The sequence below is a fragment of the Anopheles coustani genome, chromosome 3 (assembly GCF_943734705.1).
Source record: "Anopheles coustani chromosome 3, idAnoCousDA_361_x.2, whole genome shotgun sequence".
Taxonomy (NCBI): Eukaryota; Metazoa; Arthropoda; class Insecta; order Diptera; family Culicidae; genus Anopheles; species Anopheles coustani.
Window position 1 is genome coordinate 50,543,100 of NC_071288.1, and position 18,776 is coordinate 50,561,875.

General features: G+C 45.0%; 2 protein-coding genes across 3 annotated transcripts in view; one reads left to right on the forward strand and one right to left on the reverse strand.

Moving 5' to 3' along the window:
• The window catches only part of LOC131260273 (zinc finger protein squeeze-like), a 34,416-nt gene extending 28,352 nt beyond the window's left edge, over window positions 1–6,064 (forward strand). Inside the window, exons 3-4 of one of the 2 annotated variants that reach the window (XM_058261952.1) lie at window positions 3,903–4,893; window positions 5,004–6,064. In XM_058261952.1, the coding sequence (XP_058117935.1) occupies window positions 3,903–4,893; window positions 5,004–5,539 (1,527 nt within the window). In that variant the 3' untranslated portion in view covers window positions 5,540–6,064. The remainder of the gene's footprint in view (window positions 1–3,902; window positions 4,894–5,003) is intronic. The other variant, XM_058261953.1, reaches the window with a different exon arrangement.
• Window positions 6,065–9,502: 3,438 nt separating this feature from the next.
• LOC131260269 (sorting nexin-13-like) lies at window positions 9,503–18,339 on the reverse strand. Its single transcript, XM_058261947.1, has 10 exons — window positions 18,204–18,339; window positions 18,005–18,111; window positions 16,931–17,455; window positions 16,027–16,468; window positions 15,299–15,954; window positions 15,047–15,202; window positions 14,845–14,960; window positions 13,097–14,251; window positions 12,658–13,013; window positions 9,503–10,191 (listed from the first exon to the last, which is right to left on the reverse strand). The coding sequence occupies exons 1-10, from the start codon at window positions 18,314–18,316 to the stop codon at window positions 9,771–9,773; spliced, it is 4,047 nt and encodes a 1,348-aa protein (XP_058117930.1). The 5' UTR covers window positions 18,317–18,339; the 3' UTR covers window positions 9,503–9,770.
• Between the last annotated feature and the right edge of the window lie 437 nt (window positions 18,340–18,776).

Genomic DNA, 18,776 nt, shown 5'->3' on the forward strand with positions numbered 1-18,776 from the left:
GTAAGCGTTCTTGCTCGAAGGGCGCAGAAATGTGCCCGTGGGGGGAGGAGGGGAGAGTGGTGTATGTGTTTGGTGTGTTATTTTTCGCCACTTCACGCCAAATTGAAATCTTGAGCACAGCAGTCGTCTCGCTGGCAAACTTTACCTACCTCGCTGTGTCTATGTTGACCCCCAAGCTGTGTTGACCAACCCTCAATCCCTCCGTGTGTTGGTTCGCCAGCATCGCTCAGGTGTATAATTGTTGTTGTCATTTCCATCCTCGGATTCTCGTTTCGCGGGTGGGTTCGTTTACCATTTCAAGTGTGCTCTAGTGGTACTACTAATTTTCTGTCTGGAGTTCCGGAGGACAGTTTACTTATCAGCGGTATAGGCGGTCCTTAATTTGAACACCTGAGGGACGTTTATAAATTTTCGAATATGAGCTCTAGGGAATACATTGAAACGTAGGAGAAAATTCTCCCTTTTCTTAAATTTTAGAAATTTCATAGAAGATCGTAGCAATACTTGAAGATATAAACTCACCAATTATTTGCAATATTGTTCCTAAATCTGTTTTATCACTGATGTGCAATTAACAGCCTCGTATTCAGCTGGCTCTCCCACTGTGTTTAGATGGCTAAAGACGTTCCCCCAGAAGGCTTAATCCTATTCTTCATCCGCTGCAGGGGGTTTCGGGTGGAGTAGAGCCTGTTTCAATGCCATCCCCCCGATGATCCTCAGCCTCACAGCACAAACGCTCTAAAAGAATGACGTGACCTTGAAGTGAATGGCAAATCGAATATTATGCTACTCGCAACTCCATTAGATCCGTCACCCTCCACGTTGTTGTTCTTCGGAGCGAACGGCAACCAGAGGTAACTCTTGAAACGGAGCGGGATGTAGCGGTCTTTAGGACACGGTGGATCTTACCCACCGAAATTTCACGGTCATGGGCCACAACACAACCACACTGGGAAGAGGAGGGCGAGGTAATTTTGACAGAGGCGCTACATCGCGCTCTCCTTCACTGTCAGCCTTCATCACCCTTTCGTCAAACTATCGTTTCTCTTTCTCGCCTCCCTTCTGTTTAGCGACCCAGTAGTAAACATTAGAAGTTTCATTCGATCCGGTTTGCGTTGATTAATTAGGGGGGCCTCAAATAGGTGCTTTTGGGCTCGCGGAACTTTGGCTACAGTCTAGGTCACACGACACGGGGAGCCCGCTGGCTGCCGGAAGAGAAGCGGCGTGTTTGGAGTGCGTTACCTTTGAAAGCGCAAGTGGTTCTTTTGAGAAGTTGTCCGTATCCCGAGAGTCATCCTGTATACGAGATACTAACACTTCATTAGGCTTATTTTTCAATTTTCTATCGCTTCCATAACAAAACCCTCGACAGAAGGGGGGCGCCGGTTGTGTTGTGTTGGTTGAAATTGGATAAAACTTTGTTTTAGGCCTCTCTGCGACCTTGACGGTGATCGTGCTTTCCGTTCCTTGCGGCGACGAAGTAGAAACACTGTACAATGAGGTGCCATAAAGGGGTTAGAACAGGTTTCGGTGGCAAACTGCTGGATGCTGGTGAAGTTGGAGAGTGTTTATTTTTTTTACGAATTTCGAACAGTGATGCTTTCTGGCAATGTTGTTTCACCCTTGTTACCCGTAGGACGGTTTTATTTCTGCATGGCCCTGTTAAATTAAAAATTTATATTTTAGATTTTTAAATCGAGAAATGGACCGGTTATCACATATCCTATATTCCTTTATGGTGCAAATTATCCTTTAAATCGATAAAAACAATCTCACCCAACCACGATTTGATTCCAAAACCCCGCTTCACGTTGTCGATAGAACGCTTAATTTGCTGCCCATAAAATCATCATAAAACTCGCGCAAAATGATTAATGGCCACGTTCCACCAGCATATATCGAACGCAGAGAGGAGGAGTCAATGAAAGGCGCCTCTCAACAACAGGTCTTCAACAGGGACAAGGGAGGCAGATGATGAGGAGGGGAAACAGCAGCACGTGGAAGCATAATTACGGAACTTCATTGGCGTCGCGTTCATATGCGCATTAATGCGCCGAGCAGCAACTGGTCCATCACATATACCTCTCCGATGCAGGGAAGGAGAGTTCATTAGTAAGGCTTCTGCTGCTGGTTGCACTACTAATGGTTGCTGGTTTTTCCATGGAAGGGAGCTACTAGCAGGGTTCTTGGTGTGTATTTGCGACAAGTTGGCAGTATAACAACGAAACACTAGATGTAAACGACACATTTTGGATGATTAGTAAAGATATAACCAATGGAAAGGCAAGGACTATAAGCAATGTATTAATCAATCTTGTCACATAAGTCACCAGGAATACATATATTTTAACTAAAGTTGTGTAATTCAAATTCAGATTCATGAATCTGGATGATTCTTTACGTTATGGAGATCCATGAATCTTTTAATGAGAGATTCATGAATCCCAAAGATTCATTAACCGATGAAAAGTGATGAGCAAAAAATGGGAAGAGAGAACTCTTTTCTTTTGTTCGCATGAACATCCTCGCCAATGGAAAAATCATGGAGATTCGTGAAAAATCCATGAAAGATTCATTAAGGTTTCGAAAGATTCATAAACGTTTGACGATTCGAATCCCAAAAGATTCATGAATCCATCTGAATAAATCTAAGGTGAAAGATTCATATCAATTAATCACGCCAAAAGATTCATAAGGTACAACACTAATTTAAAATGTCTAAAAGTGTGTTTTTGCAATATTCTACTATTTTTTTCAGATTTTTTTTTATTTGAAGTAAGTTTTCTTTAGAACGTGCCGTTTCTGCGTTCTAAACCTATTAGAATAAGTTTAGTAATGGTTCTAAGAGTTTCAATTCGTCGGTGTGCGATGCCGACGCTCTTCACAAGCTCAAGAAAATTGAATAAAATATCCATACATTGCAATATTTGTCTGAACATTCTCACTTGAATATTCTATTGGAACGAATATAGAGAGGGATACAAAGTTCAAAACGATTCAGCGTAGTTAAGGCTTTTAGGGGACGAAAGTCAAGAGTACAAATAGTGGAAGGTACAAGGCCGCGCTGGTAGAAAGTTTTTGAAACAAATTAACTTATTTGTGTCGGGATGCTTTGGATGCAATCTATCTATATCTATAAAATTCTCGTGTCACATTAGTGTTAGTGTTCAAACAGCTGAATTAAGTTTAATCAAATTTTATACACATGTTCTTTGATGTAAAAAAAGGTTTTTAACCATATCTCACGTCTGGAAACTATATACTTTTTTAATTAATTACGATTTTCTATCATGATATTTTGGTTTGTTTACATTCATCTATGACATATGAAGTGTAGTCTCAAACGGTCATAGCTGCATGCCTTTTCAGAGAGCGTGGTGAATTGATTTCGAACAAATCGTTTTTTTTTTCAAAAACAAGAAAAATAATCATTGCTATTTGTCGGTAATGATAGCAAATTTTGTTTAGTTTTGGTATCTATGACATATCGGTAAATGCAAACGTCGAAGCAAAAACATGCAGTTTTCAACTCCCACGAAGCTGTAAGTTATACGACAGAATTTTTACAGTACAAAAACCAAATAGTTTCAACAATTCTATGTCGTATCAAAAAGTGTTCAACCGAGTCAACTAGCATTTAAAAAAAAAGCCGAATATCCGCCTTCGGATAGTTATTTACCTATAGATTGCAAAGAGGAAAGTCTACTAAGGTTAATTGATGCCTCGTTAGTCTCCTTCAGCTGGTTGGAGTGCACTCCACAAGCTTTTAAAAGGCACCGGGTCTTACGGATGTGTGTTGCCGGACTTTGCTTGGACGTATTTACTTTCAACTTCTTCCACCAATTGCACGATCGTATATACTAATGACGACATTGTGTTCCCCTCTCCCCCTCTCTCTTCAGCAGATGTTCAGCTCGAAGGCCGAGCTGCAGCTGGCGATGCGCGAAACCAAACCGTTCAAATGCACCCAGTGCACGAAGGCGTTCGCCAACTCGAGCTACCTGTCGCAGCACACGCGGATACATCTCGGCATCAAGCCGTACCGGTGCGAGATCTGCCAGCGCAAGTTCACGCAGCTCTCGCACCTGCAGCAGCACATCCGGACGCACACCGGCGACAAGCCGTACAAGTGCCGCCATCCCGGCTGCCCGAAGGCGTTCTCGCAGCTCTCCAACCTGCAGTCCCACTCGCGGTGCCATCAGACGGACAAACCGTTCAAGTGCAACTCGTGCTACAAGTGCTTCACCGACGAGGCCTCGCTGCTCGAGCACATCCCCAAGCACAAGGACTCCAAGCACCTGAAGACGCACATCTGCCAGCTGTGCGGCAAGTCGTACACGCAGGAAACCTACCTGGCCAAGCACATGCAGAAGCACGCCGAGAAGGAGGAGAAGCGGCGCAACAAGGCGGCCGGTGGGGCGAACGCGTCGGCGGCCGCGGCCGCTGCTGCCGCCGCGGCGGCCTCCGCCAGTGGCAACGCCACCGGCAACAACAACAATAACAACAGCAGCAGCAACGCGAACAACAACACGAACAACAGTAGCGGGGGCAGCCCGGGCCACAATGGGGGTGCTGGGGCGGCGGCGGCAGCGGTGGCCGCTGTGGCCGATGCGGCCGCAGTCGGGCTGGCGGGATTGGCGGGGCTCGGCCTCACCAACCGGATGGGCGGAATGGTGGGCAACGCGGCGGCCGCGGCGCTGGTCGGCGGTGGCGACCATCCGTACTGGCCCAAGGTGAGCCCGGACTCGGCGGCCGCTAGCTTGGCCGAGGCGATGCAGCAACAACAGCAGCAGCAGCAGCAACAGCAGCAACAGTACGATTTCAGCAATAGCGGAGGAAACGGAGGCGGCGGCGGTGGCGGCAACGGGGGAGCGAACGGCAACAACGCCAACGGTAAGTGGCCCCAGTGAGATGCGGACGTGCGCCCGGTTTTCCAATTGCCAACGGAACAACAGTGCGGTGCGAATGCGCCTGATGGTAGCTTATCTGTTCCATCTTTCCAGATCAACCACATCATCATCGTAACTTGAACGGCGGCAGCAGCGGCGGCAGTTCCGGCAACTCCGCGGACGACGTCGGCGAGGACCTGGTGGTCATCCGGCACAATAACTCCCAGCAGCAGCAGCAGCAACAGCAGCACGTCAACAGTAACCAATCGAACTCGAACTCGAACGGCGGCGGTGCGTCGAATTCGGCCTTCACGCCCATCAACGTGATGCCACCGCATCTGACCGGGCTGGCGGCGGCCCACCAGCACCACCAGCAGCAGCTGGCCCAGCGGCCCTCGTACCTGTACGACGCGATCAACTTCCAGAACTCGCAGAAAGCGGCCGCACTCAATCAGAATGCGGCCGTAGCGGCGGCCGCCGCAGCGAACGGGTTCCCCAACCAGCTGATCTCGCTGCACCAGATACGGAATTACGCGCACCAGCCCGGCGGTGGTGGTGGTGGCGGCGGCGGTGGTGGTGCCGGTGGACTGATAACGGGCGAGCATCTGCTGATGGGAGGCGGCGGTATCATCGGGAAGGTGGAAAAATAGTCTGATGCTGCGGGTCGGCGTCGACGATGACACAGCCGTCGTCTTCGTCGTCGTCGTTGTTCGAAGCGGAGGGTCAGGATTTAAAACCCCCTGTGTCCCTCGTCCACCTTTCCGACATCGGGGACGGATGGTTGATGTAAAAAGCAACAAACAAAACAAACAAAACAAACAAACATACAAACAAAGGAGGAAATTTATGTATCTCTGTTTACGAGGGCGACGCAGGCGAGTGGTAGTAGTAGGAAGTAGTAGGAAAAATAGCGTGTCTAGCGGTAAAGTTGTCGTAGTTGTAGAGCAGTAGGTACACCGGGTAAGGTGCACACTCTCTCCTCCTTACAAAGCAAAGGATGTCCTTACCTTCGATTTTAAGTTCCCATCCACGACGACGGTACACGACGCACTTTTCGCTGTACCTGCCACGGTCGTTGTGTAATTATTATTAATATTATTATTATCATTACTATTAGAAAGATGAGCGCTCCATCGGAGGACGGAATAGAAAGCGAGTGAAACGAGATAACAAAACACTGAAACATAATCATTGCGAACCACCAAGGGCGAAACAGTGTAGTGGAACGCTTCCCCATGGTGGGGAAAAGGGGGTGAAAGGAATGAATTTAGACACGAAATTACTTTCTTTCCTGTTTCGTTCTTTGGCTCCGATTGTTAAAAATTACCCATTTCAATACTTTTGCCTTACCATTGGTCATAGTGTCCTTTTTTTTCTATTGGATTTCGTTTTTATTTTTTATTGTTTGGTTCAAAACTTTATTTTTTCATCCTAAACACACACGCACACACGCATGCATGCACGCACGCACGCACGCACTTTCTAACATAAGTCACGTATGAGTTTAGGCTAAAATGCGCTCGATGCAAATGGGTAGCAGCAACACACACACAAAAATGAACTTTCGAAGGTGAATTTATTTAAAAACACAATTCCGAATCGCCAGAGGACGAAACAAAGATCGTAGAGTGGCGCGAACAAGTTTTAGGTTCCCTTGTGTGAAGCTTACCATGGAAATTGCACATGTTTTACTTTAAACCTTGGAACGTGATCCTCCCAAACTGTATACATTGCTTGCACCTAGTGGTAAAGGAAGGATCTCGGTGATTATAGTCAGTTAAGATGAGCGCACGATCGTACGTTTGTGTGCGTGTGTGTGTGTGTGTGTTTGTGTGCGTGCGTGCGTGCGTGCGTGCGTGTGTTTAAGAAAGCATCCGTCGTGCTGAGGTACGCGAAGAGAACAAATAGATGTAACCCATTTCTTCGGCAAAAGAAATGCTGCAGCTTAGGAATAACTAGGGTCCTAGCAATTAAGTATATCGCCATGGATTGGCGATAAACGGGAACGATCGCAAATGGATCAAATATGGAGAACGGTTAGAGGAAGGTAGTAGAATACACGTCCTTTTAATATCCAACCCACATACGATGAGTTATGCGTTATTTTTTCTTTCCATGTTCCGGTGTTTTATGTTTGCCGTTTTTTTTCTTTGTCAACTCCCGGAGAACTCTCTCTGTATGGATGATGATGAGGGGGGGGAAGAAGTGCACGGTGCCGCTGGAGGATTGCAATTGTAAATAGAAGGAGAAAGTAGCTATACATATTAATAGTACGTCGGAGACATATGTGTATGTGCGTGTGTGTGTGTGTGTGTGCGTGCGTATATTCTGTTACGTAATTGTACAAAAAAAAAAAACAAAACTTAGAGTTAAGTGAAACCCGGCGTCGGTTCCGTTTTGATTGTCCATTGTAGTACCACCCGCTCGCCTCGATTGAAGGAGGATGTGGATATTTCGTTGACGTTCAAATGCATTTAAATTCCTGCCCTTTTTTGGGTGGGAAGCCCTCCCTCAATCCCTTCAGCAAGGGAAGGAAGGGTTGGAAAGGAGTCGGTCTTCTGGGGGTTTTTTTGTGGCATAAGGATCACCGAACCCGGAATTGATCCTCGCTAGGACACACGCCTCTCGATGTACCTACTCCTTCCGAATCCTTCCCTCCTCTGGATGCATCTCTTTGTTCGTTGATGGAGTTCGGTTTGTTGGTTTGTTAACATGTTGCTCGTTTCGTTGGCCATGTGGAGTGGAAGTACCCTTTCGAGCCGTAACCTACCCACTGCACCATCTCTTGATCGTTAGGTGAGAGTATCTATGTATGTATGTGTATGTCTGTTTGTGTGTGGTTTTTCTAAGGAAGGTGCAGTGCTCAAGGCTACAATAAGGAGAACCCGGATCTACCCCATTTCACCATATGCCATCAGTTGTTTAACTTTCTAGAAGAAAGAGAAATCCGAAACGAGCAGCGACAGACCACAAACCTCGGAAAAGCACACACACATACACACACATACGCGATGCTACGATCACCTCAAAATGCTTAAATGACAAATTTGCTCTAAGAATTTCTAGTTTCTTAAGGAACCGCGCGACGGGAGTGTAGAATGGTGTAGAAAAGAGGGATAACGAAAGGGAAACTATACTTAAACACGTACACGAAACGAAACTAGAAAACCACACAAACTAAGCTTAAACAACACATCCGAATCGTAACCGGTAGGAGGGATTCGCGAGATGCGGTTCGGGATGGGTAAAATGGAGAAGAGAACATTATTATATTATTAATTAAACAGAACAAAAGTAAAAAACGAAGAAAAATCGATACAAAATCAACCACACACAATGAATGCGATCATATGTAGGGTAGGTTTAGCGGTATAGAGCTCTTACACGTAAGTGTAAAGGTTAGCTTGTTGGGAAGCTAACAAATGGAATGGCAAACCTAACTCACCATCCCCCTGGCTGCAATGTGCGGGAGGGGGAATGTGAAAGAAAAACAGAAAATAGGAAGGAAAATACAAAACAAAGCTGGAGATCACCGAAAAACAAGGGTAAAGGAAAAGGATGTATAATAAAAACGCGAGGCGATACCGTAGCTGGTTAATGTAAAACAAAACTTTTATGATTAAATAAAAACAGAGTAAAACAATGATAATTTAAAATAAAACCAAACCAACTGAGTTGCTTCATTCTTTTGTGGATGCAAATTGAAAGAAAAATGGAATCGTTTGTTCACTTTGGTTTTACAAGTGAGTAACGACGAATATTTGGACTTCAAGAAGTTCAATTACAAAGCGCGTGGGAAAATTAAAGAAAATTATAATTTTTTGTGCCACTTTCTGGTTACCAATAATTTAACGCTTTTCATTTTGTACGAGAGGTTGCTTTTGAACTATCTAATAGCATATTTGAGGTTAAACTTTGGTTACCACAAATGAAGCACAAAATGGATGCAAACTGCTAAAACCAGTTAGAACTGAAAAAAAATTAATATTAAAAGTAACTGAACAGAACAGCCCACTTTTTCGGTTACATGAATAGTGTAAATTAACCAATCAACTACCGCAAAAACTGCTATTCAAGCGACGGTATTAAATTTCCTTATAAATCACATACAATCGAATTATGGTTTTGTTAGCCTATTTTCTTTATTGTTTGTTCTACACACAAAAGTACACATCTTCATGCGAAGATGCTTTTACAGCCTCACACACGTACAGTACATTGTTAACTTATCACGATGACGATGACGAGACGTGACCGCTAAAATCTCCTTCATCCGTATCCTCGGCCGCCAGTAAGCGATGCGCATAAAACCCAGCCCGAACCAACGTTGCGTACAAATGGCCAACATTACTTGCAACAAAATGTACCGTACTTACGCACCTGATATGTAATGCATAATTGTTGCATTAAAAAAAAAACAGGGATATAAAGGGTAAAACGCTACAACTAAACTAAAAAAAACAAGCTAAAATAATCATTTAAAAAAAAGAACTGCCCAGTTTACGTATATATGAACAATAAAACAAGAAATACAGAGTAACACGATACGGCACACTAAACGTTAAGCGTTAAGGATCTTGTACACCCATAGCCAAACAGGGACACTTTTTGTTTGCACTGCATTCACCTACACTAAGCGTAATAGAGCAGCTGTGTAAAATATTGTTTAATAATTTGTATCTAACAAAAACAAGCCTATTAATCTTGGAATGGCGTGATTAAAATAAAATAAAAAAACAAGGCATCTTTTAATACATTTACGTTGGACAATTTTCGCCTCTCACACGCTGCTTATACTGTACTGTGGAATGGTTATTTAGATTTATCTACTAAACCTCTCTCGGCAGCACTAGCCTCCAATAAGGATTCTTCGAGCCCTATCTATCTGGGAAGAGTTTTTCTTGACCCAACTCCACCACCATTGCCACCGGTGCCGACCGTACCGGGCCCAATACCGATGCGTATGGTGGCCGCCGGTGTCCCATCGTCTGCGCCGTGACCGGTCGCCGCGGATCGTCCAGAGAGCGCATGTTTGGTGATGTTGTCCGTCTGCAGTATCATCACCAGCAGCCGATCGAACAGGATCAGCAGCAACCGGGTGTTGAGCTTCTTGTTCTGGAGCATTTGGAAGAAGTTCAGCAGCCCACTGTTGCACGTCACCGAACCGACCACGTGCTTCAGGTCATCGGAGAGCAGCGCAAACAGGGAAATCTTGGCCGCCAGCTTCGTGCGCAGCCGGGTGCTGTCCTCGCGCAGCGGAGTGCTCGGGTTAAACCGATCCCCCTCGGGCCACACGTTGTTGCTGGGCGGGGGAAAACGGGAATCAAATAGACGGGAAAATTTAACGAAACACATTTTTTAACACGCTAATCATAAATAATGCAATGATCCAATGATGGTTAGGATGAAATCAAAACTAAAATTTCTTCTCTGTTTCGTGGCAGTCAATTAACGGTAAAAAATAGAGATCTTATAAATGACAAATGCGAGAGCTAGTTGGACATTAAATGGGAGTTTCTGTTTAACCGATGTAATTTACTATTAAGGCTTAGTTCATATAGCGATGGGGACCTTTGCATTGCGTGTATCTTTTATACCATTACTCCAATTGAAAAACTTTGTTTGAATGAATCATAGGTTTTGATATAAAGGGTGTCCCAGAAAGTATAAGCACGATTTCAAAATTAGGTAAAAAATAAAACCTGTTCCAGAAACAGAATTTTTGTTTCATAAATTGTGTTTGGGTTCTGTTCTGGACTATTTGGGAAAAACAAAAATTTTAAAAATTTAATCGTATGCTAATGACCGCACTTTTGATCTGTCGCTTCCGATATGGCTCAGCACAGACTTGTCATGAACGGTTTTCGACACTTTTGAACGGTTTTACAGTTTTTTTGAAAACTGTCGATGTTTTTCGAAGCTTTAAAATGTTGTCTCAAGTGTGCCTTCGTTAGCGCCCAAAATATCTCAATTGGTCTGGTCTTGGTCGACTCTTCGTCCACACAGCAGCTTGTCGTACAGCTTCCGGGCCCGATGTTTAATGCATGCAGCCTAATTTGCACTCCGTTTCGATTTCTTTTGGATTTTGTACGATTTTAAATTCAATCTTGCCTTGTCTCATTGGACGTTACTTTTTAACGTACCCATTTGTTGAGCCACATCGCGAATGGAACTTTCCTATTTTTGCTTGAATGCTTTTGCTCTTTCCCGGTTCAACTGTTGGTCGATAGGACCAGGTTTTTGACCACTTTTCGGCGTATCCTCGAAGCTGGACTCCTCCCGAAACTTTTGGATGGCGGTTCGTACGGCTCCGATACTCACACCTACCGATTTCGCCAATTTCCTTAGCGAAATGTAAGGAGTCGAACACCATTTGTGCAGAACGCTTTTGCGCTTTTTGACGGAAATGCCTCGCATTTTAACAGAAACGGTTGAAAAAATAGTTTCGATGCACTATCTAGTAGGTTTGAATGTAAACAATCAAACACCCGAAGAATCAACTGTTTGGCGTCATCCGTTTTCCAGAAACTTAATTTAGAAATCGTGCTTATACTTTCTGGGACACCCTTTAATACATTTTTTTAAATATGAAAAAATTACTCTTCGATTTTACGAAGAAATTCTCGAACTTTTCTGTTGATACCGTCCATCCAATTCCTCCAATTCTTCATTTGTATTGTGTCATTAGCTACTGCTTGCTTTTTCTTTAATTTTTTTTTTCATTATTGCCCAATATCGCTCTATTGGGCGGAAATGGGTGCAGTTTGGTGGATTCAGCGTTTTTTTTATATGAATTGCACGTCATCGTTGTACCATTTGTAGCACGTCCTTGCTATGATGGCAGCATGCTAGATAGGGTCAAAACCAGACTGGACCATCATGAGACCTAACAAATGCAAAACAAATTTTCCTAAGGCACTCCTTCTTATAAAGTCCGAATACATGTTCTTGTTCGTCACAAACACGGTGGTCTTTTCGCCACATGAGCGAATTCCTTGCGAAATCATAATTTTTTTAGCGAATTTATCAGCGAAAGCAAATTTGAACCCCTTTGGGACGTTGCCACGTGCATAAGCCTTATAAAAATAAACGCCCAGGATTTGTTTGAAATCGACTTTCACGTAGGTTTTATCATCCATCAAAATGCAACCATGCGGTTTGGTCAGCACCAGATCGTACAGCTTCCGAGCCCGGTTTCTGGCCATTGTTTGTTGCCTGGCAATGTTTCGATTTCGTTGTTTACTGGCTCGAACACACTTAAACTCTTCTCGAAGTCGGATTTACCGTACAGTAGAGCGGTCGGCGCTAAGAGTTTTGGAGATTTCAAACCATAGTACGAGATGTTTGGGTTAGTCTTGATTTTCCGCATGACTCAATCGCAATTGACGATTCACGGTTCCACATGGTCGCTTAGTTTGCATGTTACGGGCATTCGTCTGTGTATTTTATCATATACAGAACGAAACTTTAAAATAAAGTAAACAGTTTGTGGTCATAGATGAAGTAACCAAAATTTAGTTACCATAGATGAAATAAAGAGGTCAGTTTACAGTTAGCTCATCATCGTGCGCCATGTTTTTCCAGACGCTTCGATGATCTCCAATCATCAGTCAAATTTAGTTGAGTAAAACCGTTAGAAAAATAAGAATATTATGGCAACTTCACGGGGTTCAATTCAATTCAATTTGGATGAACCAAAACGATATTATTCATTTGTGCACCATTACATGACATTTTGCTTTACGCGTTATCCCTCCAAATTACTTACAGTATAGCTGACAGCACCGCTTCGAGCTTGTCCATCATCAACAGGCTGCCGGCGGTCTGTACGATGCGCTTGTTCGTCGCGTGGCTCACCCAGGGCGCTCCGAGCAACCGGTTGATGAGACCCCGGCGCAACCATTGCGATTTGTTCTGCAAATCGAACACCTCGTCGAGCAGATGGAGCGCGGATGCGAGCGCCGGATACTCCGATTGCTTCAGCTCGAGCGTCGGAATGTCCTGGATGTCGTAGAACGTGCGCTCCTTGAGGGCACCCTTGCTGAGGAACATTCTCGAGATGCCACCGACGAGCGTGTCGGGCATGTTCCGTATTTTGCTCATGCCCGATTTAAGACTTTCGATCTACAAAAGAAAAAACCGGGTTCAATGTTGTCGAAATCGTAAGATGGAACTTCAATCTAAAATTCGAAAATCTTATGATGTACCGTCTTGACCACCGGTCCACCGTGCATCTTCCGATCGTCAGTGTCCGGCTCGAGGAAGTTCCGTATGATCGCCATCATCTCCTCGGACTGCTCCGCCCGGGTACAAATTTGCGCCAGGAAGTGGTTTAAAATCTCCATCCGATGTTCGAGCACCGCACGCTGCGTGTTCTGGAAGGCTTTCTTCGCCGGAAACGGCACCCCCTCGAGGGGCTTAAATCGTTTCACTAGCAGCTTCTTTAGCTCCAGAAACTTCGAGTAGCGCCGGTAGATGTGCCAGCTCTTGTGGTGGTTATCCTCGATCACGTGCACCTGTATGGCGTACACGGCGTAGTGACCCTCGCAGTGGATCGCCGTATTGATGATCCGGGCGGACAGTTTATGCCGATACTGGGCATGATGCTGATGATGGTGATGGTGGTGATGGTGGTGATGGTGATGGTGTTGCTGATGCTGCGTACTACCATCCTCCAAGTCGAGATCGACCACATCTGGCACGGGTGGTACGATGAAGGGAAGAACATTGCGACGGTTCGGCACCATCGGAGCTTCACTGCCCGAATCATTGCTCGAGCAGTCGGACGCTTGGCGCAGCTGCTCGATGTTGAGATCGTTAATGGCCGCAAACATGCCGGTACAATCGCTATGCGAACGAGCGTGCTTCAGATTGCTCACAGTCGTCGGGAACAGACTCGAGGGTGACGGTTTTTTCACGCTTCCGACCGCTCTAATGTCATGCTCTTCCTTAACGTCGTTCTCGATGGGTGCCGGCGGACCACCCGTTGGCCCGCCCGGCTGCTGGTGGTCATCGTCGTCGTCCGTTTCGTTGAACAGAATGTCCCCACTGTTCGAGTCACTCGCACTATCGCCCATCGCCGACAGTGGACCGCCGTGCACGGTTAGATGGTCCAGCGACGGCATATCTTGATCGTGCGCGTTGTGAAAATCCAGCTCGCGGAGCAGCTGCTTGTAGGCCACGCTCTGGTAGAAGTTGTTCAGAAACACTTCCTCGTTCTTCTGCTTCTCGTAGATGTACTTGCAGATGGAATCGAACCACGTGTTCTCCGGCTGAATGGACGGATCGTTCAACCGGAAGTTCAGTGCCTCGATCAACCCCGGATCGATGTTCAAATAGTTGGCGGACTTGGGTTGCAAATACTGAGCGAGGAAAAAAGAAAAAAACATGATAAGACAATGAAACATATAACTGAACGCTTCTTTTATAAAATTTTGAGGTATATAAGGTTTTATACGATCTCGTTTACTAACTTTCATTATAGTTTTCATGCTTGTTTTGGTAAAGTTTGAAAATAAATATTGAAATTTACATTTCCAAATGTACAATGTGCAATTAATTTAGATTGATTTCATTATTATTATATAATTAATTAATTATTTAATTCAATTTTTAATTAATTTTAATTCGGTCAAAACGACCGCCATTTGGCTTCTAGTGTTAACTGAATTTGATGTTTGCGAGAATTCGTAAACCCAAATTTAGTGTCAATAAATTTAAAAAACAGATGATTTTAGTGCTTTGTAATATGAAAAACTGCAATAAAAATTATTAAATTAAATAAAATTATTTGGTTTGTGCTAAGAAACCAAATACAAATAATTTAATACCAAAATGCCTGTTATAACTACTTATAATAAATTTCTACAACTACAAAATGTTTACGGTCACGTAAAGTAACGACCCCTTAAAAACCACTCAAGCTGTGTGAGCTACATAAAAATAGCTGCCTTACCTCCTGGTAAAGATTTGTAGCCTTATCCCGAATGCTCCGCAGCACCTCCTCGCGGCTCAACTTCGATTTGTTTACCTGAATCTCTGAGAAGCTTTGGCTGGTGGTAATTTTCCATTCTATCAAGGGACGTGCAATGAAAAAAAAATGAGTCATTAAGCTAACCGGAATGTACTATCCGGAATGTCCGATAGAAAATACTTACCCTGAGCGGTGAGATAAAATATCACATACTTTTGTAGGTTTAGCACACTAAGGTAGTCCAAATAGTAGGACACGGCCAGCTCCTTGCGCAAGATGTCGTCGAGGCTCAGCTGCGGCAGGTTGGACGATGCTTTATCACGCTCCGTTTTGCCAAAATCTTAGTGATGGTGGAGAGAATTTTATTTTATTTGAATGATATTTCGACAACAATTAAATTTCATCAGAGGAATGCGTTTTGGAAAGAAAAAAATACCATTTTTGTTATTCTGCAAATGGCTTATCCTCAAATCGATCAGCTTTTGCGTATACTTCAAGCTGGCCAGTTCGGCACTGCAGCTGCTGTCCTTGTACTTGGCGTCCATCTCTTTGGTGATTAGTTGCCGGCAGGCCCGTAGCTCGGACAGATCGCTCGACTGACGGATCATCTTCAGCAGAAACTCGCCCGCCGGTGGATCCTTCGTGAACTGTTTGGCGATCTGTAGGTTGATAAAATCCGGATCGGTGAGGGTGTTGAACAGTGGCCGCAGCAGACTGTTCGCGAGCAGGTTACACAGCAGCGTACGCAGCGTAAGACAGTTGAAGTCTTCCTCGGGCAGCACAAAGTACAGCACCGTCTCGGAGACGCGCTTAAAGTACTCGTTGAGGGCTTCCTCGTCGGTGCACTCGCGCCGATAGTCCTCGCAGAAGCCAAAGAACGCGTTCAGTAGTGCCACCTCCGGGTCAACGAGCGACTGCTCGTCCACCGAGACGTTGTAGAAGCGCGAGTTGGCCACATTTTTCTGTACGGCCGCATTGCCCAGCTGCCAGGTGAGATCGGTTTCGCTCTTGTTCCGCCGGTGGCCTTCCACCTTCAGGTTGCGTCGTTGAGGTGATAGCTTCTCGTGAATTTTAAGCCGTTTCTGCTCCGACGTGGATGATGAACAGCCTGATCCGGACCCTGAAGCCGCCGCCCCTGCCGACGACGAAGACGACGAAGCTGATCCAGTCGATTTGTTTTTGCCAACGGCTGCCGTAGTGTTCGCAACCTCCTGCGAAGCGAGCCGATAGAAGCGCGTGTGCTTGGCCAGATCGTCGATCAGGCGGGTCGTCATGAGCGGCAGTAGGTCGGCCGAACGCATGCGTTGGCACAAGTTCAGCACGAGCGTTTCGATGCTGGTGCGGATGTTGCACTCCGAGAACTCTCGATTGTCCGAAACGACCGTGTACCAGGAGTCGATGAAGTCACGCACCACGTAGTCGAAGATTGTGTGGATAAGCTTGTCGACCGGTTTGTTGCCGCTGAGTATTTTCCTTTTCCTCGGCGAACCGGGAGGCGTTTCCGTGTGCTGGTGCAGCAGGACATCCGGATGGGGAAGATAGGATTTGAAGGAGGACAGTGGCGTTGAGGCGACGGATACTTCCTCGCCGATCGAAACATTACCGACTGAGGGAAACGTAAGTAAACGAAATATGATTTATAAGGCGTACGAGGAATGAAATTAGAAATAATTGTCTCTTTTTAATCTACCGTCCAAAAATCGAAGTTCAGGGATGTTCGAATTAACTAACCATACATTGTCCATTTTGTGAATGTGTATAAAAATTGTATTATTCCTTCATACGAATCGAATGACAGTTGAACTAAATAACACAAATGTTTAAAGCAATTGATTTCTTTAAAAAAGTTACATTTAAACAATTCGTGAGACATCCCATAGCCAACCTAAGTCTCTATTTAGTCTAGCTTTTAAAATCGAACAAAATCAACTAAAACCCTACACCTCCTTAAGCGAACGAACAAAAGCAAAGCATATCCTCGGTCCAAGCGTTCAAACGGGGAAATGGAACATATGAGTACAAGTTTGATAGCGATACCAATGAATTGTTGTGTTGTGTATATTTTTACCATCTTTCTTCCGTTGCCGATCCACGTCGTGGTTCGTACCACCAGCCGACCGCTTGTCCGTGTGTATCTTAATGCTCTCGAACGGGTTCCAACGGCTTCTCTCTTCGCCGGGCGATGGTTGACGATGCTGCTGTTGCTGCTGCTGGTGGTGGTGTTGATGGAGATGATGCCGGTGCGAACGGTGGTCCTCGTGCTGCTCTGGACTGTTATCTAGAATGGTATGGTCCCGTTGGTGGAAGTGCAAATGACCCCGGTGCATTAGGTGGTCCGTGATTGCATTGGTTGGCTTCGTTGCCGGCGGAGCCTCGCCGCCACCGGTGTTCCGTGGTTCGCGCTTCTTAAACAGTAGCTCAATGCCAGCGTCGAGAAAGTTGCGCCTGCGACCCCCACCGTTCCCTGCACCCCCCGGTCCCTCACCACCGGTGCCGCCCGAGTGGGTGTGCGCTTTCCGGTTTCGACTCGATTCGGTTTGAACTTTGATGTTGGGCGAAATGAGCAGCAAATTACCGGGCTTAGGGTCACAAACTAGTTTACATGTGTACGCAGTTTTTAGCGCCCACCGGTCACAATCGGCAGGATGGTGGGAACAGATTTGTTAAGTTTCAAGCCCGCATCGAGCGATAGTAGGATTGATGATGCAATTATTTCCCATTAAAACGGGTGTGTGCGTACGGGTGCAGTAAATTGATTTTGGTTTCACGGGCGGTTCGCAAATGCGTGAGGAAGAATGTGTGTAGGAAATAGAGAAAGAGAAGAAAATGGGGGTTTCTGGATGAGGCGAAAGTGTTGCTAGCAAAACAGCAAACATCCAAGCAGTAAAGTATGGACCCGAATGAAACAAAAAACAAAAAATAGGAAATGAACTGTGTGAATACAAATGTGAAACAAACGAGAATGGGCATTTGGAATACATATTCACAAAGAAAGAACTTAAGCATGAAAAAGAAAACACAAACAACGGAACAAACAAAGAACGAACAAAAACAGCCAATTTGCAATCAAACAGAAAAGTAAACCCCAACTGGGAGTTCTACACTAGTGTACATAAACATTCCTTCGTAGCCCATTACATACCAATGCTAAGTCCAAGCGTCTTTGGTTCGTCCAGAGGGTTCTCAAGTAGCCCACTATCAAGAAACTTGTCCAGATCACTATGCTGAAGGTACAGAATGGTGAGAAATCTAGAACGAGGAAACAACAAGACAGCACAATTCGCGATTAGCGGGATGCGTAGACTGCGCTGCTGATAACGGCGTGCACGGCGTGTCCGTACCCGAGCAAGAACGTCACCAAACCGATAAACATCGTCGTGACCCAGAACACTCCGAACAGATTGACCGACACAGCGACGCTGAGTGCGATCCAGCTGGCGTATTTGAACTCCATCGTGGACGGGAAATTAGTAAAGATTGACACACATCGCACGTTGGCGCTTGGTAACACGATTCACGACCACCGCCTTCGGTAATGTTGGAACAGCAGCATCGCGTGCTGGCGAAGCTAAACGAAAAATAATCTCCCGCAGGCAGAATCGAACGAGCGAACGACACGGTGATTGTTTTGTTTCTGTGATGTTTTTGTTTTCGTGTCTTACTACCCCGGTGAAAATGCTACGCCAGTTGATCGTACTGTCAACTGGGATTGTGCAGTGACAGTCGACATAAGTCGAGTTTAAAAATGTCGACATTTTATAAATTTAAATTTCAATTGAGGTAAAACCACCGTTGACATTATAAAGTAACATATTTATATAGAAACATTATATAGTAAAATTTTTGCAGTCAGTTTGATATTTGATAAGATTAATCAGATAGTCAGTTTGATATTTGATAAGATTATGATCTTT